This window comes from Osmerus eperlanus, chromosome 10, assembly GCF_963692335.1.
Source record: "Osmerus eperlanus chromosome 10, fOsmEpe2.1, whole genome shotgun sequence".
Taxonomy (NCBI): domain Eukaryota; kingdom Metazoa; phylum Chordata; class Actinopteri; order Osmeriformes; family Osmeridae; genus Osmerus; species Osmerus eperlanus.
Window position 1 is genome coordinate 14,035,190 of NC_085027.1, and position 23,602 is coordinate 14,058,791.

At 48.6% G+C, this 23,602-nt stretch overlaps 2 protein-coding genes across 4 annotated transcripts; one reads left to right on the forward strand and one right to left on the reverse strand.

Annotated features, from left to right (window-relative positions):
- Positions 1–1,479: 1,479 nt before the first annotated feature.
- On the reverse strand, positions 1,480–5,872 carry LOC134027827 (tryptophan 5-hydroxylase 1-like). Its single transcript, XM_062470987.1, has 11 exons — positions 5,450–5,872; positions 4,475–4,606; positions 4,141–4,324; positions 3,653–3,753; positions 3,481–3,548; positions 3,165–3,361; positions 2,824–2,959; positions 2,601–2,727; positions 2,350–2,445; positions 2,077–2,210; positions 1,480–1,874 (listed from the first exon to the last, which is right to left on the reverse strand). The coding sequence occupies exons 1-11, from the start codon at positions 5,537–5,539 to the stop codon at positions 1,700–1,702; spliced, it is 1,440 nt and encodes a 479-aa protein (XP_062326971.1). The 5' UTR covers positions 5,540–5,872; the 3' UTR covers positions 1,480–1,699.
- A 3,617-nt stretch (positions 5,873–9,489) lies between these two features.
- Positions 9,490–20,303, forward strand: LOC134027842 (AP-2 complex subunit alpha-2). 3 transcript variants are annotated; one of them, XM_062471044.1, is made up of 23 exons: positions 9,490–9,722; positions 10,779–10,847; positions 11,664–11,806; positions 11,993–12,186; positions 12,312–12,441; positions 12,571–12,672; positions 12,781–12,889; positions 12,991–13,141; positions 13,462–13,630; positions 13,748–13,885; positions 14,335–14,517; positions 15,281–15,378; positions 15,539–15,770; positions 15,855–16,031; positions 16,296–16,499; positions 16,854–17,011; positions 17,162–17,244; positions 17,604–17,692; positions 18,105–18,229; positions 18,319–18,435; positions 18,771–18,840; positions 18,923–19,057; positions 19,232–20,303. In XM_062471044.1, the coding sequence occupies exons 1-23, from the start codon at positions 9,656–9,658 to the stop codon at positions 19,307–19,309; spliced, it is 3,021 nt and encodes a 1,006-aa protein (XP_062327028.1). In that variant the 5' UTR covers positions 9,490–9,655; the 3' UTR covers positions 19,310–20,303. The 3 variants fall into 3 exon arrangements, with proteins under 3 accessions (XP_062327028.1, XP_062327030.1, XP_062327031.1); XM_062471046.1 differs by having other exon boundaries at positions 17,604–17,681; positions 18,094–18,229; XM_062471047.1 differs by lacking the exon at positions 16,296–16,499 and having other exon boundaries at positions 9,491–9,722.
- The last annotated feature ends 3,299 nt before the right edge of the window (positions 20,304–23,602 follow it).

The following is a 23,602-nucleotide window of genomic DNA, read 5'->3' on the forward strand; positions in this document are numbered from 1 at the left end:
TATAATACCTGTTCTCCCAGACCAACACACAAAACCTAACCCCTTTTGCCAATGGATACCTCTTAAAATGTAATCAGACACATTCAGGTACACTGTCAATAGTTTCCAGTGATATTGTTGTAACGCTTGTGCTGGTTGATTGATGCAAGACAACTGTTGCAATTATACATCTTTTTATTACAAAAAAAGAACCCAACATATCAAAATGTCCAACCAAGAGAATGATTATAAATTAAGACAACCAATGTCTAAAGAAAGATTAATAAGGGTGACATTCTAGCCTAATAATTTGACATATGACAACACACAAAGATTAATGAATAACTTCCTGAAATATTTCGAAAGGTATTAAGTGTTATTTGGTGCTAATATGAAAATATATAGAGGAATCTAAAACTGTAGTGTATATATGTGGTGACTTTCATGCTTGTTGCTTCATATAAGTTCTTTATTTCAGTGGCCATTTGTATCAATACAAATATGACCAGGCATACATGATGCCCCATCAGGTCAAGTATAACATGGTGTCATACTACGTAAGCTTTTGAGTATGTTTATATGAAGCCTTCCCATATAAGAGTCAGAAACGATAAGAATCGGCTAACAATGACATCTACCATTTTGAAATCAATTCTCCTTCTGAATGGATTCACTCGTTTTTGGAGAGGTGGAGGATGAAAAGAGGTGAGGTGCAGCGGTGGAGGTGCTAGTGAGGGTGGTAGACAGGTGGGGCTCACAGCAGTGGAGGTGCTAGTGAGGGTGGTAGACAGGTGGGGCTCACAGCAGTGGAGGTGCTAGTGAGGGTGGTAGACAGGTGGGGCTCACAGCAGTGGAGGTGCTAGTGAGGGTGGAGGACAGGTGGGGCTCACAGCAGTGGAGGTGCTAATGAGGGTGGAGGACAGGTGGGGCTCACAGCGGTGGAGGTGCTAGTGAGGATGGAGGACAGGTGGGGCTCACAGCGGTGGAGGTGCTAGTGAGGATGGAGGACAGGTGGGGCTCACAGCGGTGGAGGTGCTAGTGAGGGTGCTGGACAGGTGGGGCTCACAGCAGTGGAGGTGCTAGTGAGGGTGGAGGACAGGTGGGGCTCACAGCAGTGGAGGTGCTAGTGAGGGTGGAGGACAGGTGGGGCTCACAGCAGTGGAGGTGCTAGTGAGGGTGGAGGACAGGTGGGGCTCACAGCAGTGGAGGTGCTAGTGAGGGTGGAGGACAGGTGGGGCTCACAGCAGTGGAGGTGCTAGTGAGGGTGGAGGACAGGTGGGGCTCACAGCAGTGGAGGTGCTAATGAGGGTGGAGGACAGGTGGGGCTCACAGCGGTGGAGGTGCTAGTGAGGGTGGAGGACAGGTGGGGCTCACAGCGGTGGAGGTGCTAGTGAGGGTGCTGGACAGGTGGGGTCACAGCAGTGGAGGTGCTAGTGAGGGTGCTGGACAGGTGGGGTCACAGCAGTGGAGGTGCTAGAGAGGGTGGAGGACAGGTGGGGCTCACAGCAGTGGAGGTGCTAGAGAGGGTGGTAGACAGGTGGGGCTCACAGCAGTGGAGGTGCTAGAGAGGGTGGTAGACAGGTGGGGCTCACAGCAGTGGAGGTGCTAGTGAGGGTGGAGGACAGGTGGGGCTCACAGCAGTGGAGGTGCTAGTGAGGGTGGAGGACAGGTGGGGCTCACAGCGGTGGAGGTGCTAGTGAGGGTGGAGGACGGGTGGGGCTCAGACTCCCAGCTGCTTGTTGAGACGGTTGAGGGCGTCTCCTACAATGTCCAGCTCATGCCGGAGATCCTCTACCATGTTGTTGATGCTGCTGGCGTCCCTCAGCACCTCCACGCTCTGGGTGTACGGGTTGTAGCGCACGGAGAACGGACGCTTGATGGTCTTCGCAAACTCCCTGGAACAAAGCAGGAGTCCCGTCACATCAACAGCCCTCTCTGGTTACCCCCGGCAATATACCTTCTATAGCACTTTTCCATCCCCGCCATTGGTCATTATCGCTAGAAGACTGAGGCATGCATGGTTCCGTTCAACATGTCTCCAGTTTGAACGGCAGAATTAGAGTGGTCAGGGTACCTGAGAGAAGTAAAGCCACTGACCTCATCTTCACCTTGGCTTCCTCAAAGCTTTCGGACACAAAATACACATCCTGGAACGTGGTGATGATGCACTCCTGGTTACATGTTACCTTGGGGTCAAAGGGCATGACCATGGCATTCCCGGAGAGTGCATGCTATGGGAGGAAGGGGGGGGGGGGAAATATTATCAAGTATTTTCCAAATAATAACTGCAACTTTTAAATATGTTTGAATTCATTAAGAATTGAAACCACCGGTCTCAGCTCCAGAGTTGTGAGAGGAGCGTGTTCGTACCTTGAGCTCACTGATGGAAGACAGCAAGCCTGCTCCGTAGGCTCGCAGCTTTCCCTCCTGCTTGCACAGCCCGAACTCCACCGTGAAGAAGTAGCACTGCAAAACATAACAAGCCCGCTGCTAAACACAACCGATGCACACATAGCTAGTAGCTACACTGTCAATCACCACAGACAATCAAGCCAGAACAAAGTGTTTGTGGGCTCTGGCGTGCTTGTTTGCTAACGCGCTTGTGAGGCAGCGGAACTCACCGTGGCTAGTTTCTGAACGGCATCGTCCGCAGCCCCCAGCGAGGCCAGACCAATCTCCTGGGAGAACTGAGCAAAGCTCGGCTCAGCCAGCAGAGGAACGTGACCCAACAACTCATGACACGTGTCTCTGAAACACACACACACGTCAACACATATATACCAAGTTGATGCGTAACCATGGATCAGGAGCGTGTACTGTATTTGTGTGTGTGTGTGTACTCACGGCTCTGGGGTGTAGAGGGGGTCAGAGCTGTGGCGGACATACTGGGTACAGTGGAACACTCGGAAGGCTAGTCCAGCCAGGAAGTCCCTTGGGGACAGGTATCCTGCCACTGGACGAATGGTGAAGCCTGAGCGCTCTGAGGAAAAACACGCACGTGTGCACACACACACGCACACACACACCGCTGTTCAATGGCTGAATGACAACTACGACCTCCTTTTTTCTGTATAACTTCGGACTGATCTGGAACGCTGACTTTGCAGTGTATTCTTGCTGATTGTTCGTGCAGGGGTGATTGAGTGTGCAGGTGTGATTGAGTGTGGTGGCGCCCCCTGTCTCACCCCGGAGGAAGCGTGACACGTCTTCCAGCTGAGGGATGTTGTCCTCCCTGCAGCCACAGTGCTGGGAGAGAAGGGGCAGGTTCCTCAGGTACTCCCGACAGGCATGGCTGGGGTACAGCTTGTTGAGCTCTCTGAACACAACTCCCCAAGTCTTCACCTCCTCCTGTGTGAACTCTGTACGGGGAATGGGATCCCCACTGAGAGAGGGGGGAGATGGAGAGAGATGAAGAGAGGGAGATTGTAAGAGGAAGTAGATTTTTTTAAATCAATTCAGAACATACATTTAAAAAAATAAACTAAATTCAGCTTGACTTACTGTTTGTAGCTCATGGCAAGATCGGCAAAGTGTTTTCTCCTCTTGCGATAAACATTATCTTTGAAACCCTTAGGAGAAAAAAATACATTCTCGTGAGATCCTTCATAATGTGACACTTAGTGAGCAGTTCTCTGTGCTGGGAATTTGGGTTAGTAGATGGAAAGTACAGTACCGGGTGGTCAGCATCCAGGTCCGAGCCATACATCAACACCCGGTTAGAACACAGATCCAGATCAGAGATCTTCTTGGGGAACCAGGGGACATCAGCCATATCTGAAGCACAGAAATTGGTTTTCTTTTAGGGTTCTATTGTTTGAATTGGAGGAAAACACTTGAATCCAAATGAGTTCTATCATCTGATGTCTGGTTACTTAATGTTGTTGTTTGTTACGGTAACAGCAGATTTGGGTGTTTATTGGTTTGTCTGATGCTACTACAGGTCACTGTCTAAGCTCCTGTACTGCAACTTCCAGTTTTTATTAGAAAAGACTCTTGGGGTTCCCCGGTGGGTCACCGTCAAGAGTGCGGACCACGTAGGCTGGTCCTTTGGTGTATGTCCTCCCCTCTCTCTCTCTCCCCTAAATATCCAGTCACTCGACACTGTCTCTATAACAATTAAGCAGAGATACCCTGGACGGTATAAGAAAAGGGACTGCTTACCGTCCTCTGGTATGCAGTAGGTGTCTGGGGGGTCCATCTCCACTATGTTGGTGTGCTTCTTTAGGAGCTGGGTGAGATCCTTCAGCTGCTCGTGGCCACTGTCACAATCGACAAAGATTTCGAAGTCCGAATTGCGCCGCTTCGATTTCCGGGATTCAATGTGAACCAGGTTCACATGCTTTTCCTGCCGACGATCGATAATGGAAAGGGTTACAAACAAATCAAATGAATCGCCGCTTGTCTAATAAACCTTCCTTTTCTAAAATGTCCCCAATCCTCCTCGACTTGTAGATCATCTAGAATGTTCTGAGCTGTCAGTAGGCCTAAAACGTACTTGAAAAAGTCTCAATGCCTTCACCAGCCCACCAACTTCATTCTTGAGGGAGAAGACGATGGCTGCCCGTCCTCTTCCAAATGTCTTGTTGTCCTTGTTTTCCTCAATCTTATTGAACGTACATTTGTTCATCTATTGGGGAAATGGACAATTCATTTCCTTGTCTAAATACAACCAATGTATTAAATCCAGGTGTCCTGACCTATGATACAACAAAAACATCCCAGAAATATTCTGTTTCTACTGCTGGAATCAAAAGGACAGTTTGACCTTGGCAGTCAGTGTGCAGGAAGACTACTGCAGTATGCACAGAGGAACAAATGCAGTAGGCTAACCTAGGTTTATTACATCTTTAAAAACTCCAAAGTTATATAATAAAAGAAAATACATGACAATTGATAAATTATCATGGTGATTTAAATGTTGGCAGGTGACCTATCTTGCTTTAAAAACAGTTTAGAAGCAATCCCATTTGGAATAGAGGCAGCCCTAATGATATCCACTCCTTAATTCAGTAACACTGGATTATAGTCACAAATAATCCGATTGAACGCAAATAAATCCATAGAATACTATTCTTGTTGGTCTATTTCGTATAGGCATGGGCCTCTTCATGACTTATCTGTTGTTGTTAATTATACTGTATGTCTGGGCCCTTTGAATGGAATCCTTTAGCCCCATGGGAGTTTGTGAAAGCGAACGTCTTGTAGCCTACATGAGATTCGAGTCCCTGACATCGCTTTTGGTTTTCAGCCTAAAGTAATTTTCTGGTATATGAGCTGGACCTCAGCAGCCCTGATATTGTCTGAGTGAGTCATTTCCAGATTTAGGTGGCTTAACCCAGGATCAGGGTTTAGAGGACAAGGTGGATATGACTACATCCAAATGTTAAGGAACACAAACTCTCCTGTGCGTAAAAATAAAAATACATGTAAACCATAGCACAGTAAATTGCATGGGAAGCCAAAAACTCACCTCATTATTTAGTTGCTTCTCTTCATAACAAGTGTTCATTGAATCAAAAGACCTTCCTCTGCGTGGCCCCTCGGTCTTGTTCGAGTACATGTCTAAATTGTCCGACTTTGAGTTTCAGTAGGCTAGGTGTCTGGTGCGCTCGACCCTCCTTGCTGCGGTTCACCTGAGTTGCAGTTTATCTCACCTATGCAGTAGTCGGCGCCTCCCTATATATCCTCACTGAGAGGGGAGGGATGGAGTTGAGAGGAATATGCAAGAGGGGTGGCGGGAAGGAGGATCAGGGGAAGAAGAGGGGTGAGCAAGCGGGGGGAGCTGAGACACGCGGCTTGACAGAAGGCCTAATCTAGGCTATGCATCACAAGTGCCAAATCCATGCGAGAGACCAAACATGGTGTGGATGCAGCTATGGTTGCATTTGGCGACTTCATTCGTTTATGACAAACGGTACAATATATAATTATTCATATATCTGAAGAACTTTGCTATATGCCAGCTGCATAATAGATTTTCCTTTAACACAGCCTATTTTATAGGGGTTATCTATCTCCCAATTGGTCGCCTCCCGCCTTTCAAAGAGCACAAACAAACACCGAATAGAGACCTTGACATTTATAATCACCCGTGTGTGTTGTCTATGTTAGAGCTTTGTCATAAAGATGGTGACAGAAGAGACCAAAGGTGAACGTGAAAGCACCACCGGTTGCCGATTAAACACTGATGACAGACACAGTGGACACATATCTTCCCCCGCTATTGGCGGTGGTGGGAGCTCCGGGGGGTTTGTACCAGCATCATAAAGATGCTCATTAACAGAGGCCATATCATATAATGAGCTGGATATTATGAGCAACACCTCTATTTACAAGCTCATGCTACCTTACAGTTGTAAATAATGAGGCTTTCCTTTTGGAAAGTAAAAAAACGCAGCACATGACTAATACTATATTCAGATGTTCTCACGCAACTTCCAATTTCACTGTTGTTTCATCTCAAAGTCAGCAGCTCTGACCATCAGACAGACTGACGTAGACAAGGTTATTATTGCACGTAAACCTACCCGACCCGCTGATTTAGTGAGGCCAATTCCAATCAATGTGCATTGAAAGTTTCAGCCGGATTAGTAGAAGGAAAAGAACAAGGGGGGGCGGGGCTGGGGGGGGGGGGGGTGGGGGCGGGGGGGGGGGTGGGGGCGGGGGGGGGGGGGGCGGGGGGGTAGGGCAGACTGTACGACGTCAGTGAGATATGTACGTGGACCTTTGCAGTTTGGCAAGTTATTGAGGTAAGGATGATATAGGCTTATGCGCTTAGTCATAGGAATTAGGCTATAGGCATATTAATGTATTTCCCAACATGCCTGAACGTTTTCCAAAACGTTGTTTTCACACTGTAGGCCTGTACATAGATGAATAGTCTTGATAGCGCCCCGAATATAGCCAATTAAGACAGTGCTTGTCTATAAAAAAACTCTGCTGGTCAGATAATGGTTTCTAACGTTGTCATGTGTCCAACAGCTGGAAAGCATCATCATATCAGCTTCATGGTTAGCCTATCCGGCAGAGCCTCAATTATCCTCTGTCCATTAGTCTCCAATGCTGCTACTGAACATCCTGTCGGATGGAGACACAAAATGAGACCTGGCGCTTCAAATACAGTTACTGTTGGAGCAGAGTCCATCAACATACTGTCTAATGTAATTGCAGATGACAGATCCAAATCTTTAGCTGCTGCTCAAACATAAACACAAGGCAATGAATGGCACAGTTGGTGAAATATATAGGCTACTTTTATATATAGCCTGCCTTGGTCTGATGACGTTTTTGGTCTCTGGATCAGTTATTTAGTTTACTGTTACTTCAGATTCAGTCTGTTTCCATGCAGGACAGTGTAGGCCTTAATTATTGCAGCTTGCTCTGTTATTGCCTCAAGAAGCTATTTTGTTGAAGGTTTGTTGTTTGATAAGGCACGGCATTGTCTCAGGTGCGATCTGTTTGTCTTGTGTCTCATGAATCTTTCTCACTGCAGGGATTCTAATCCTAATAGGCTAGGCTACTCTATTCTGCAAAACAAGTTGTCTAAGTGTTCTATCTCAGAGCATCACAGAGAGAGAAAGGGGTTATCACAATTCAAGTTAACCCTTGTGTTATCTTCGGGTCATTCTGACCCATCAGTCATTGTGACCCACCGTTGTATTGCGACAACTTTACCGCATACAAAAACAAAGTGAAGCATTTTCTTTTAACCGGTGGGCTGTCTCAGACCCCCCACATTGCGAAGGTTAAAAGAAAATTATTTTTATTTGTTTTTGTATTGGGTAAAATTGGGTAAACACAACGATGGTTCGTTATGAACCTTTGGGTCATGTGACCCGAAGGCAGCACAAGGGTTAAAATGCAGCAAACAGGCAGGGTACTCACACTTTCAAGAGATGACAAGACAAGGACTGGACACAAACAGGAACTAAATGTCAGCCTTGGACACCAGCCATTCATTTGATACTATATCTGAACAACATTTCAGCCTTCTGTACACTGAAGATTTATTTGATATTAGAACAGGACAACATGTCAGCCTTCTGGACACTGGCCATTCATTTGATACTATATCTGGACTAGACGTCAGCCTTCTGGACACTGGCCATTCATTTGATGTTAAACCTGATCCAGAAAAGTCAGCTTCATCTAGCCAGCATATTGGATTTTTTGTGTCATGTGTGTAAAAGTTGTATTGTGATCGATACTGTAAGACTGCATTGGACAGTGTATTACCATTCACGTCAGTCACTCAGTGGACTCACGCAAACAAACATTCAAAACTTGAATGTGCCTGTGGCTCAGTTTGTTAGGATGTAGCATCTGCAATACAAGGGTTAGTTGTTCAATCCCGATTAATACAGAGATTTTATGATTACTTTGTTCGCAGTTAAGTGTAACTCTACTACATCAATTTTAAATACATGTTGCAAGTCTGGACACTGGCCATTCATTTGATGTTATACCTGGACAAGAAACATCTTCTTTTCTGACATTTGATATTCATTTGATATTATATATGGTCAAAATGGCAGCCTTCTGGACACGGGCCATTAATTTGATATTACATCTGGACTAAATGTCAGCCTTCTAGACACTGGCCATTCATTTGATATTATATCTGGACAAAATTACAGCCTTCTGGACACTGGGCATAGATTTGATATTACATTCCAATTACTTGGACTGCAAGCCAAAAGTATGACTGGATTTACACTGAAAAGCAAAATACAACAATAGCCACAATTAACTTAATCATACTAAAGACACATACAATAATTGTTTAAATACACACGTTATGCAGGAAATATACAAAAGTACATAACAGGTGTGAATGGCTTATAAAAGCCATGTGACATAAGAATGACAAATGAAAAACAATATACACAACACATTGATACTGCATATTATCTTGATTCCGGAGTATGAAACTAGGCCTAATATATGTAATGTAACTGGTGCTTCAGGTGTTCAATGAAGTTTGCTAGCAGGAAAATTAAACACTTCACTTTGGAAATTGACCTAGCGCTAAGCCACTCCCTAAAAAAAACAAATTGTCCAATCATACTACAGTAACCGTTACTAACCGACTTAGACAAGCCATTTCGTCAGGTGTATTGAAACGCATTGTAAAAGTCGCAGCAGATGAGTTAAACTATCTCTAAAAGTCAAACAGTAATACAGGATGGTGAAACACTGTGCGTGGGGTACCTGTAATACAAAACACCAGGTATGCTGAAAGATTGGAGAGAGGAGTCGTTTTTGCTCCTTTTCCAAAGCCGAAAACGAATGTAAGCAGTGGAAAAAGCTCTGTCAATACCATCAAAGACCATTGTTCGTGCACTGCAGGGAAAATCCTTATTCTGCTACATTCCAACATTAAATCTCCAAAGACAGTGATGCGAAGTGATAGTTGTCCAGCTAGCTTTGAACTAGCCAACTGTCTGACACCTAAACACTCAGACTTGCAACCACTGGGGTTGGCTCGTTAGTCTCCAGTGAATTCTTCTTCCCTGACGTTCACTCCTCAAAGCTGCGGACGGGGAGTGTGTGTATCTGTCCACCCATTAGCTCAAACTAGCCGCACTACTTTCAATTGCTTGTAAAATAAAGTTTGCTGTGTGTTCTCTCTCTGTCTGGCAGAAAAAGGAAAAACTTAAAATATCGTGTGGATAAAATGCCTGCAGTCTCTAAAGGAGATGGAATGCGTGGCCTCGCTGTTTTCATCTCTGACATTAGGAACTGTGAGTTACCCTGACTTTTCTGAACAAGACAAATTAGCAAGATAGCTAGTTTGAAGACAAAGTCTAGCTAACACTAACTAGCTGTCCATAATCGTGTGGAAATCTGGGAACCAAACACGATACCTGTATCGCTAACATAATCACAATCTATAGATTCCAAGTCAATTCATAGACATTATGTAGACGTTACAAACTTTTAAGCCTAAAATAGCAAGCTAGCTAGCTAGGCTACAACTAGCGAGACAACAACACTACCAGTTAGCTAGACTAGTAGTAGCCTACTTGGGTATTGCCTCCTAATATTACATGTACTTAATGTAGACTAGTTATCTAGGCAGCTAGTGGCACAACAACTAGTAGACCCCACAAAAGTGATCTGGGGGATTGGAACTTCATAGGTAGCAATCTAGAAGTGCATTTGCCAAGCTATCTCATAGTTATTGGAAAAGCTCGCTAGCTAACTGTCTTCCTTAGCAAACAGCAAGATAGTTCGCGTGTATTCGTAGTAAAAGGGCGTGGGTCAGGAAATAGTCTAGGCTCAGTAAGGTAGCTTCACACAAGCCACGTAGCCGGGCTACTTTCCAGAAAATAATCTAGTTTGCTATCTACAATGTATTTAAGGCCATGTGTACATGACCGATTGGTGTTTAGTCTGACAGGACTTCGACAGGTCTGTCTTATTGGGTTGTGTGTTGGAAACCTTTCACCCAGAGCCATGGAAATGTGAATGTGCTCCGTGTGCAAATGAGAGTCTATTTCCAGCACTTATATTTTCCCTGTCTTAGTCAACAGCGGGACAGTGAAGGTTACCAGCCTTTCACTGACCATAGATCCACATTGCCCAGTACAGCACCGATGATCCTAGTTAGCTATCAACTGTCTGTATCTTATCATTTTCATGACTGCCCTCCTGACCTAAATAAAGAACTGGGACTTGGTTCTGGAGGGCTCATCAGTTAAAGTGCACTGTGGGTGAATGCCCTTTTTTATAGACTAACTAGGTCTACTTCAGTCCAAACAGTCAAGTACCAACTCACGTTTGATGCTTTGTACCAGGTAAAAGTAAAGAGGCAGAGATCAAGAGAATAAATAAAGAGCTGGCCAACATCCGGTCCAAATTTAAGGGTAAGTATATAAAAAAAAAAATGTTTTGATAGAATTTATACTTAATTTAATTTGTTTGGATGCATTTTAATTGGCCTCATTGTATAATTATCATTCATGGTTAGTTCAAGTTTCTCAATCATGTCATGTAACTATGGTTTTAGATATTTTGATGTTCACTATTTGGCTGGAGTCATATAAGGACAGGGATAGAAAGAATGAGGAGGTGGTATGGAAGTAGTTAAGGGACACAGCAGGTTAGCAAGCAGGAATGCTCTTCTTTTTACCACAGCAACTTCCTGTGGATCTTACTCACTTGTTCTGCATCTCTCCATGACACACACACACACACACACACACACACAGTCTTTATGGTGTAGCCTAATCTTCAATAAACAGCCCCTACTAATCCCAATCATGAGACAAGAGTCCCACACACAGATGTGGGGAGGATCATGATAAGTCAAGCAAGCCCTACACACATGCACACACCACACAAACAAACACATACGCACACACACTTACATCCCCAAAATGCTTACTTATTGTAGCTTAACATTGTTGGCTTTCCTCACAGCAACAAAAGCTAGAGTGCTGTTATCAGTTTCCTTGCTGGAGGTGCTGACTCAGCTCTGCTTTATTACCACACTGGCCCTTTGTTCCACTTTCCCATAGACCCTTGTTCACTCTCCCCGAGACCTGACATGACTTATCTCGTCATGTCTGACTCCAATAACACTTCTCGTCATTTCCATTTTCCATCTTCCTGTGAAGTCTGTTGAAATCGACGAAGGCTGTTTCCTAATATTCCTCTGTGTGTGGCTGTGCCTGCTCCAGGAGACAAGGCTCTGGATGGCTACAGTAAGAAGAAGTATGTCTGCAAGCTGCTCTTCATCTTCCTCCTGGGACATGACATTGACTTCGGCCACATGGAAGCTGTTAACCTGCTCAGCTCCAACAAATACACAGAGAAGCAGATTGTGAGTTCCCGCTGCGGCCTGCAGAGGGCGATCTGGCACTGTCTTGTGTCTCGCGAATGTAGCCAGTTTCTCTCTCTCACGCACGCCCTATCTCCTACACAAACGAAACAACCCAAATCAATTCAACCAACGCTATGTCGTGTCACATGACCAGCTTTTGACCAATCCCCCCCCCCCCCCCCCCAGGGCTATCTGTTCATCTCCGTGCTGGTCAACTCCAACAGCGACCTGATCAGTCTGATCAATAACGGCATTAAGAACGACCTGGCCAGCCGGAACCCCACCTTCATCAACCTGGCGCTGCACTGCATTGCCAACGTGGGCAGCAGGGAGATGGCCGAGGCCTTCGCCGCTGACATACCCCGCATCCTGGTGGCTGGGTACGCAGGCCGCCCTCCCACGGGGTGATGCTGCGCGGACGCCTGCGCGCGCGCGTGTGTGTGTGCGCGCGTGCGCGTGTGTGCGTGTGTGTGTGTGAGACCTGTGTTTTCTGTCTGTGTTCCAGGGACAGCATGGACAGTGTGAAACAGAGCGCCGCCCTGTGTCTCCTGCGTCTCAACAGGACGTCACCTGACCTGGTCCCCATGGGGGAGTGGACGGCGCGCGTGGTGCACCTGCTCAACGACCAGCATCTGGTAAAGAGAGAGAGAGAGGGGGGGGGGGGGGGTCACTGGGGTGGGTGATGTGTCGGGGATGATCCTGCGCTGGTGTTGGGTGCTGACATTGCGGTGCGTTGTCTTTGACGTGACGATGACCGTCCTCAGGGCGTGGTGACGGCAGCCACCAGCCTCATCACCACTCTGGCCCAGAAGAGCCCTGACGACTTCAAAACCTCGGTCTCACTGGCTGTCGCCAGGCTCAGCAGGGTAGGGCTGTGGTTGGGTTTGTTGACTTGTAAACATTGCCTATCGCCCTTCGTTTTTCAATGTAGTCTGTCCACCATTGATTCTAACTAACATCGATGATGTTTGCAGATCGTGACCTCGGCCTCCACAGACCTGCAAGACTACACCTACTACTTCGTAGCAGCTCCCTGGCTGTCAGTCAAGCTGCTCAGACTGCTGCAGTGCTACCCACCCCCTGGTAAGGAGCCCTGGTGTGTGTGAGTGTGTGTTTGTGGGGGGGGGGGGGGGGGTGGGTTTGCCTCTGGTGTGTTAGCCTCTGTAACCGTCTGGTGCCCACAGAGGACGGGGCGATCCGGGCGCGTCTGGTGGAGTGTCTGGAGAGCATCCTGAACAAGGCGCAGGAGCCGCCCAAGTCTAAGAAGGTGCAGCACTCCAACGCCAAGAACGCCGTGCTGTTTGAAGCCATCAGCCTCATCATCCACCACGACAGGTCCTCTCTCTCTCTTTCTCTCTCTCTCTCTCTCTCTCTCTCTCTCTCTCTCTCTCTCTCTCTCTCTCTCTCTCTCTCTCTCTCTCTCTCTCTCTCTCTCTTTCTCTTTCTCTCTCTCTCACACACTATATTATTTCAGAGCAGGTTAAAGTGATAGTTTACTGTCTAATAGCTAATGTAATATTGCACATATTTTGGTCCTTTTTCCCCGAAAGCAATAAGGTTAGGCTACTTAAAGACACCCTTTCCACTCAAAGTATGCTCTAAATGGCATAAATGCTGCCAGTTAATAATTGACGTAACAACTTGTGTGTTCCCAGTGAGCCCACCCTGCTGGTGCGAGCCTGTAACCAGCTGGGTCAGTTCCTGCAGCACCGGGAGACCAACCTGCGCTACCTGGCCCTGGAGAGCATGTGCACGCTGGCCAGCTCTGAGTTCTCCCACGAGGCCGTCAAGACCCACATCGAAACGGTCATCAGCGCCCTTAAGGTAGGGCTCGCACGCCCGGCCCCCAGAGGCCCCTCCTCGCGCACGGCGCTCTGAGCACCTGTGTGTGCGCTGGCGCGTACGCTCATTCATGTGTGCGTGTGTGTGTGTGTGTTGCAGACAGAGAGAGACGTGAGCGTGCGTCAGCGGGCCGTGGACCTGCTCTACGCCATGTGCGACCGCAGCAACTCCAAGCAGATCGTCGCGGAGATGCTGAGCTACCTGGAGACGGCCGACTACTCCATCAGGGAGGAGATCGTGAGTGTCCCCCCCCGTCCCGTCCCCCCCCGTCCCCCCCCCCGTCCCACCAGCCACGCAGGAACACTTCTACCCACTACAGCTACTATGACGAGTTTGCCTTCTGTACACCAAACCTGTATTAAGTTCTTGCATTATTTGTTCTACGCTAAACCCGTGTCCTATGATGTGCCGTGTAAACCCTGTCTCGGTCCCTCCTTTGTTGACCCTACATTTACATTAAATGCGTTTATACAAAGCGACGTACTATAAATAGTGTATGTAAAGTCTGGGAATGGCTCAATTGGATGAGATGTTCAGAATGTAGTAGGTGCAGCAGATAATCAAGGACTAGAAAAGTGCCATTCAAATGGCATCACTGAAGTTAGTGTAGATGGAGCGGTCGGGACACGGCCAGACACGGTACGAGACATCGTCGGCATCTCAAGGCCAGTGCTGCTGCTCGCCAGGTGCTGAAGGTGGCCATCCTGGCCGAGAAGTACGCGGTGGACTACACCTGGTACGTGGACACCATCCTGAGCCTCATCCGCATGGCCGGGGACTACGTCAGCGAGGAGGTGTGGTACCGCGTCATCCAGATCGTCATCAACCGGGACGACGTCCAGGGCTACGCGGCCAAGACTGTCTTTGAGGTGAGGGGGCCGTGGGGGAGGGGGGGGGGGCGTGGAGGGGGGGGAGGGGGGCGTGGAGGGGGGGGAGTGGTGCGTGGAGGAGGGGAGGGGGCGTGGAGGAGGGGAGGAGGGCGTGGAGGAGGGGAGGGGGGCGTGGAGGAGGGGAGGGGGCTCTGGAGGAGGGAAGGAGGAGGGGAGGGGGGCGTGGAGCAGGGGAGGGGGGCGTGGAGGAGGGGAGGGGGCGTGGAGGAGGGGAGGGGGGCGTGGAGGAGGGGAGGGGGGCGTGGAGGAGGGGAGGGGGCGTGGAGGAGGGGAGGGGGGCGTGGAGGAGGGGAGGGGGCTCTGGAGGAGGGAAGGAGGAGGGGAGGGGGGCGTGGAGGTGGGGAGGGGGGCGTGGAGGAGGGGAGGGGGGCGTGGAGGAGGGGAGGGGGCTCTGGAGGAGGGAAGGAGGAGGGGAGGGGGGCGTGGAGGAGGGGAGGGGGGCGTGGAGGAGAGGAGGGGGCGCGGTGGAGGGGAGGGGGCTGTGGAGGAGGGGAGGGGGCCATGGAGGAGGTGGGGGTGGGGTGGGGGGCGTGGAGGAGGGGAGGCGTGAGGGGCGTCAGAGGTCACGTCCAGGTGAACTTCTCCGCCTGTTGATGTGGAGATGAGGCGATCGTGGGATGGTGACGGAGAGCTGAGGAGAGAGATGGAACATGATGGACGATTGATGACAATGAGATGATCTCATCTTCTGTCGTTTTGAATTGTCCTTTTCGTGGTTGTCTTCCCCTCCACACACCCCCAGGCGCTGCAGGCTCCAGCCTGCCATGAGAACCTGGTCAAGGTTGGGGGATACATCCTGGGAGAGTTTGGCAACCTGATTGCTGGAGACGCCAGGTCCAGGTGAGGGGTTTGTGTGTGTCTGTGTGTGTTCGGGTACAGAAGGACCTTCCGGGTCCTCTATGTTGGGTGGGGTTCAGCCTCGTTCCTCTCCCATTCTCATTTTCTCTCTCTCTCTTCCGCCCCTCCTCTCTCTCTCTCTCCTCCCCCCCCCCACCCCCAGTCCTCTGGTCCAGTTCAACCTGCTCCACTCCAAGTTCCACCTGTGCTCCGTGCCCACGCGGGCCCTGCTGCTGTCGGCCTACATCAAGTTCATCAACCTGTTCCCGGAGGTGAAGGGGACCATCCAGGAGGTGCTGAAGTCCGACAGCCAGCTGCGCAACGCCGACGTGGAGCTGCAGCAGCGGGCCGTGGAGTACCTCCGACTCAGCTGCATCGCCAGCACCGACATCCTGGTCAGGGTCCCCTCCCCCTCTCTCCCCGTCTGTCCCCCCTTTTCGACAGCCCCATAACCCCCCTTCCTCTCCTCCTCCCTCCAGGCCACGGTGCTGGAGGAGATGCCCCCCTTCCCCGAGCGGGAGTCCTCCATCCTGGCCAAGCTGAAGAGGAAGAAGGGCCCCGGGGTGACTCTGCCCGACCTGGAGGACCAGCGCAAGGAGCGCGGCGCCAACGTCAACGGGGGGTCGGAGCACGGCGCGAGCAACTCGGCCGCCACGGTACAGCAGCGCCGACGCCCGCCCCACGCTCCGATCCGGCGTACTGCTTTGCACCAGGGCTGTCACCCACTGTTTGGGTTTTTGGATTCTGTCGATGATTCGAGTTACTCGATTGAATCGAGTTCTCTTTTAAAAGAGGCTACTACATATGCTGTCTGCCTCGCGTCTTTGACTGTCTGCTACATACCATCCACTGTGTCCTGCCCACTATCTGTTGGGAACTATCCACTGTCTACTCTGTGAACCCTTTCCTCTGTCCATCAGCCCTCTCCTCCTGAATCTGCTGCTGACCTCTTGACCGCGGCTCCGACGCCGACCAACCGGCCCCGCCCAGTCTCCTCCTCCTCTCTCCTGCAGCCGATGCTCTCTCCCCTCTCCTGCCTCTCCTCCCTCTCTCCCCTCTCCTCCTTCGCTCACCAGGGCACGGCTGCTACCATGTCGGCCACTGCTGCTGGGCCACTCTTCCAGGTTCTGTGTGCTACGTGTGTGCTGTGTCACTGTAACCTCCCTGGTGCACTAGCACCCCTGTCCCCCTTACTCACGGGTTAACTAGTACGAGACAGTTAGTTCACTGGTACCAATGTGACCCTGCTAACGAGTACCCCTTCCTCTTAACCTGCCCCCTGATTAACCCCCTCTACTCTTGATAGTGTGTGTGGGTGTTATTTTAAGAGAAAAGAGAGCGTGGTTCCCTAAAGAGTGGTTATCCCGCTCGAGATGCCACAGCCACGCCCTCGACTCGCAGTCGCACATCAGCCGGCGTTTCTACTCCCCGGTCAAGTGTACTAACTACGCCACCTCCCCCCCCATCCTCTCCCTCAGGTGTCCCCCTCCACCTCCACAGACCTGCTGGGCCTGGCCAGCCCCGCGCCCTCCACCGGCGGCAGCCTGCTGGTGGACGTCTTCTCAGAGCTCCACGCCCCGGAGCAGGCCAGCGCCGAGGCCCCAGCTCCCCCTGTGGCAGATGACAACTTCTCCAGGTGAGCCAGGAGAGAAGGGAGGGAGGGGGGTTGGAAGTCAGGGAGGTGGGGTTTGGGGACGGTGGTGCGGCCACACGCGACAGCGAACCCTAAAACTGTGCGACACCGTGTAACACACTGGTTTGGTGTCTCCTGTTTGTGTCTCCTCAGGTTTGTGTGCAAGAACAACGGGGTTCTGTATGAGAACCAGCTGCTGCAGATTGGCCTGAAGTCTGAATACAGACAGAACCTGGGTAGGTAGCAGGTTGTCCACTGGTGCTTCCAGACCCAGACTGGTTACTCTCTGTAGCAGTGCAGCTTATACTACATTCAGTACATGCGAGTTGGACAGTGATAACAGACCAGGCTCTTGTGTTGTCTTGTCTTCTCTCTCTTCTTTCTATCCTCCTTTCCTTCTGTCTACTCTTTCTCTCTTTTCTCTGTTCTGTTGTCTCCTCTCTCTCTCTCTCTCTCTCTCTCTCTCTCTCTCTCTCTCTCTCTCTCTCTCTCTCTCTCTTCTCCTCATCTCCTCTCTCTATCTCTCTCTCTTTCTCCTCATCTCCTCTCTCTCTCTCTTTCTCCTCTCTTTCCCTCTGTGCTCTCTCTCCCCCAGGACGGATGTACGTGTTCTTTGGCAACAAGACGTCCACTCAGTTCCTGAACTTCTCTGCTTCCGTGTTGTGCCAGGAACCTCTGCACTCTCATATCCTCCATGGCTGTTGACTCATGTCTAGGTGTGTGCACTCTGGGGTGTGTGTAGGTTATGCAAGTGTTTGTTGTTTCGGGCCTGAAAATAGGTGTGTGTAGGGTTAGTTGTGTAAGGATTTTTGGGGAATTTTGTTGTCTTGCTACATGTACCAAGTATTTTGTAAAGTCATTGCCGAAACCAAGTCGACACCTTTTCCAGTTCTGAAAATGAAAGTTCTAAAGTAGAAAAGCCAGTTAACCTTAAAAAGTCGGAAAATGTATCCAGAAATTCAGTTGTTTATGGCCTATCAAAGTCATGACTACACAGTCATCTTGCCAGGCCGAGTAGTGTGTGTGCGTCTTTGTCTAGGTGTGTCTGGGTGTGTGCGTGTGTACGTCGATAGTGTTTCCTTAACGCCCTCCGTCACAGCTGAACATCCACGCCAAGCCGGCCGACCCCACCGTGGAGGGAGGGGCCCAGCTCCAGCAGACCCTCAACATCGAGTGCGTGTCCGACTTTGTTGACGCTCCGGTGCTCAACATCCAGTTCAGGTATCCCAACACCTCGCTCTCCTGTGCGCGTTGATTCACGCCATTGCGTTCTTGCGTGCGTGTTCTCAGCGTTTGTGTGTTCTCCTCAGGTACGGCGGAACACTCCAGAAGATGGCTGTGAAACTCCCCATCACTCTCAACAAGTTCCTCCAGCCCACCGAGATGGTGTCACAGGACTTCTTCCAGCGTTGGAAACAACTTGGAGCGTAAGACACCTCTTCCCTAGATCACCAAACCCTTTCTCGGGAACTCCCGGCATACAACATTTATTCGGCAGGGTTGGCCTCTCTACGCACGCACACATAAACATGGTATCGTTGTTGCAAATATTGGTCTTGATAGTTTGCTTTGTCACCGTAGATTGAGTCATCCTCTTAAATATGGGTGCGCGTTCAAGTCAATATTAAGAGTGTAATGTCAACACCATGTTCTTAGTCATTAGATTGACACCACTGGTTCTAAAGTGACAAAGCACATAAATCCTTCATCTATGATTCATTATTTGATGTGTCTCTCCTGTCTGTCATTCCGTCTTGCCCAGCCCTCAGCAGGAGGTGCAGAAGATCTTCAAATCCAAACACTCGATGGACACCGAGGTCACCAAAGCGAAGGTGGGCGTCTCCTTGGTTCAGGGTAGCTCTGCTGGTTCTGTTCCCCTGATCTGTAGTGACTGGCTGGTTGTGTGTCCCCCAGATCATTGGGTTCGGTGCTGCCCTGCTGGATGGGGTGGATCCCAACCCCTCCAACTTTGTGGGAGCCGGAGTGATCCACACCAAGACCACGCAGGTGGGCTGCCTGCTTCGACTGGAACCCAACACACAGGCACAGGTAGGCCCACCTCCGGTCCCTCTACCCAGCCCACTGGTGTGCCATTTGTCTGAGTTACTTACCTTTCCTTGTTTAATGGCTGCTCTCTCTTTCTCTCTCTCTCCCCCTCTATTTCTCTCGCTCTCTCTCGCCCTCTCTCCCCCCCTCTGTTTCTCTCTCTCGCTCCCTCTTCAGATGTACCGTCTGACACTACGGACCAGCCGCGACACGGTGTCCCAGAGACTGTGTGACCTGCTGTCTGACCAGTTCTGAGAGTCCCTGTGCTCCAGTCTTCACCTCCCCACGCCCCACCCTCCCTTCCTACCTCTCCACCAGCCCTGCTCACCCCTGTCACTCCACCGCCAGAAAGCCCTAGTGAACCATTGAGTTGTTGGATGTTGGATAACAAACAAATCAAATGTGCCTCGCCCCCCCATCCCCCCCCCCGGAGGTTTTCGGACTTAGTTTTCATTTGATGCAATGTACAGTGTAAATTCTTTTTTTTTATATTTGACATATTATAAATGTATATCAAAGGATTTTTGTTTTGTTTTTTCACTCAGCTTTACTAATATTTCACAGCTTTTTATCCATTTTGTAGCTTGACTGTAAACTGGTGCACAGCCATGCTGCTGAACAAGAGGGCTGAGTGTCTAGACAGATCACCTGTGACAGTGCTGTGGTTGGCTCGTACGCTCACTCCCTCAGAAAGCAAGCCTTATTAAAGTGATCGGACTGTATCTGCCAGGAAACTAAGAACTAAGTGGTTTAACCCTAACCTCTTAACCCACCTAGTCCCCAAACCCTCCTAGTCCCCCGGCCCCCAACACTCCCTGCCCCCCAGTCGCCTACATCCTGCCTTAACCAAAGTTGCCCTTGGTCCCAATGTAGCAGAATGTTCCCAAATGTTTTAAGGAAACCTGAACCATAATGGGAGTCAGCCTGACTGCCTTCCTATGTCTTTGGTGTCGGGTGTTATGTAGCTGGAGTATCCACAGCCGTAGGACCCCATTAGCCCCAGGGGAGCTCCAGAGCCTGTGAGACCAGGGTATCTCTGTCCGGGCGTAAACCGCTAGGTCCACTAAATGCTAGCTACATCTCTACACGCTGCTAGCTCCATGACTAGCCTGCCTGCTACACTGCTACAGGTGGCTAGTAACTACATCACTGCCACACCTCTCTGTGCCTTCTAGTGGTTAAACCATATATCAACTGCTTTCAATCATATGACAGGTTTTGCCAAATAAAGTTGATTGTGTCACTTGTCGACCGTGTTAACTGTCATGATTACCACATATCAAAGAGGCGTGCTTTGAGTTATAGATTCAATGTATCAAAAGAAAATATGTACACTGGCCTTAGTAGGTAATGAAAACCTTCTCTGTTGATCATCTGTGTGGACTCATTCGGCCACCTGATGGTGCTGTTTTATACATTTACATTTAGTCTTTTTTTTTTACCCAGCAAGATCAGGGTGGAAGGATTGTCTCAGAGAGCTGGTGCGTCATAATGCCTTCCACATCTCCACCACCACTCCTCTTCCACCACTATATATTAAGACAATAAATGATAACACACTATCACACAATATCAACAATTTAAAAGAGTAAAAAGAACTACGTTTTAATGCTACTTAAATGAAAGCAATATTTACCTTGGGTGGTTGAGCTGATACTACCTTATAATATTGGTGTAGAAGTGAAATCGTATTTCGTTAGTTTGATGGTGAGCCCGCAAAAATGTTTGTATACATCATTAATCTTTTGGTGGGTGTTTAAAGGTACCTTGCCTGCAGAGCGACTTACAGTAAGTACAGGGACATTCCCCCTGAGGCAAGTAGGGTGAAATGCCTTGCCCAAGGACACAACGTCATTTGATACGGCTGGGAATCGAACTGGCAACCTTCAGATTACTAGCCCGACTCCCTCACCGCTCAGCCACCTGACTCCCTTCATATCTATTCATATGTACAGACAAAGCACAGCTCAGGAAGGATTGAGGATGAGAGACGTGGACAGGTTGTAGGGGCTGAAGGTGTCTCCATCTCGCCATTGCTCATTCATTGGTCTACTCCAGCTCCATTCTGAGGCCAGCCTCACTGGCACTGAGATAAGATGATGAGATAATATCCAGAGTTAGAACTTGGTTTTCATGACCACATCTCAGTTGCCACTCATTCCGTTTTGATTGATTCTATTTTCGGTTGTACATTACCTTAACTGGTTTCGTGAACTATTCATTATTGGCCTTCTCCAGGGAACATGTTTTTGTACGTACCTTATGTAACGGTTTTTAATCATACATTTCTGCTTTTAACATACGTTTGATACTGTACCACCAATCCATCACCATCAATAATATGTAACACCATGAAATAGACAACATAGCCTCAACCTTTATCCTCCAAGGGTCCTTGAAGACTGAATTTGAGTCTCTCGTCTGCATTCCACACAGCTCCTCCCCAACCGGACCTGGTTTGAGACCACACCCCCTGTGGCTTCCATGTTCGTCAGAACCCCTCCTGTTTGTTAAACACAGCTCTGCGTGCCACACAATGCCCAGGTGCACGACTATCAGCCTCAAATGATAGCATGACAAGCATGATAACACCTGTCACTTCTTATCTCTGCTGAGGAGGTAACCTAGGCAGACCAGAACATGGAATTACATGAACAAAATAATTACATTTTCAGAAGAAAGTATGTGTGCTTTAGCTTATAACGATAATACTACATGTTAATAATGACCATAGCCTTACCATTAACACTCCTTTAATGAATGGGATCTTTTTCCAATATTATAAGTGAGAGTGCCAATATGTTATTAACGTGCTTGCCATTGCCACAGCTAGGCATGTTCACATTGTGTCTTTCTCCCTCCATCCCTTCATTTCATGCCCCTTGTTGTCTTTCTGACAGTCCATCTATCATTCAATTTCAAAGTATTTTGTCCATTTTAAACTTCTGTCTCTCATACACTGTCAATATCCAAGGTGTATTTTAATTTATTTATTACTTATCATGGAAGACCTGAATGCAGGAAGAGGCTGGCAGGATCCAAATAACAAATGTCTTTAATAATCAAAATCTCTGGACCCAGAGAACAACTCACATTTCTAGGCAACGGAGCGACAAGGACCTCTTTCTTTCTTTAGTCGATGTTATGGCAGATTGCAACCAGCGTTGAAGAGGTGCATCCCCACCACCTACAGTTCAGGAGTGTGACGCCAGCGTCCTACACCATCTCAAATTAAACAAAGAAAAAACTTCATACAAATAATAAGATAATCACCTTAATCCACCTCCCTCAGTCTCCCAAGGAAGGATAAAAGAACCCTATACACTTCCCTACCAGTCCCTTCACCCAGTACACCCCGGAGTCTCCCTGATCTCTCAGCCCTATTCCTATTACACAGTTTGTTCTACACCATAAAATTCACAATCCTTCAAGACATGGCTCACCATTTAACGGTCCACGCAAATCGCCCAAATCATCACCCTGCCGCCCAGTCACCCTCAGGGATGCGTTCAATCTCGAGTGACCAAATCTCATACGCCACATAAACACTTCCTCTCTCTACCCAAACACATGGTTGCACTGAATAAAACAGTTGACCAGTCACTTCATGATCCCGTCTCTTCTGCCGCTCACCTACAAGCCTCTCTCTAATGAGAGCTTTCAACTCCCCCCCACCACATCCACAGTAGAGCATTCACATACTGTACTACCTTTGTACCTGCAGCAATAACATAAGCATTTCTCATGACAGATCTCCTCTGGAAGATCCACTTGATGGTAAACTGCCGAACACTGACGGAGAATCTGTGCAAAACACCACTCGAAGGGGTCGCTTTTTCACTACCCACTACTACCCTGCCACCAATCCACATATTTCAATGGAATGAAATGACTTATACGTACATTAAAGTCTAGTATGTAGCACCCAGATCCCGTTTGACCAGATATGGGGTCCTTGGAACAATCAGTAAAGACATTAAAATATAAATACAATATTTGTAACATATTCTTCAACCAGATCACTCAAGAACCCCACTCCCTTTATTTGTCAAACAGTCCCAAGTCCACCACTGGCTCTGGAAACAGCCAAAGAGGCACATTACTCCACACAACAGACGGACCACTATCTGATTATTTTACTCCCAGAGCATCAGCCTTAGCACCAATAGTTCAACCAAAACCCATTCCATGAGTGGTTCCCTACTCTTTCTTTCAGTACCTCTGTAAGGAAGAAGAAAAAGAAGAATGGGATTTATTCGCCATGAAAGTTTGCACAGACAAGGAATTTGCTTTGGCAGGAAGGTGCATACAATAAACATATACCTAAAATTTAAATATGTGGACTATCTATACTAAGGGTACATAAACTAGCAGTACTAAGTGGGATTAGAATAGAATTAAATATACAATAAAATAAAATATAAGTTGCCAATAAAATATAAGTTGCCATAAAATATAAGTTGCCGAGGGATGACCATCCATGTAGCCCTATAAAGTAGCCCAATAAGCCAACATCAACTTGGCACAGCGTCATATGTCGAAAGGCAT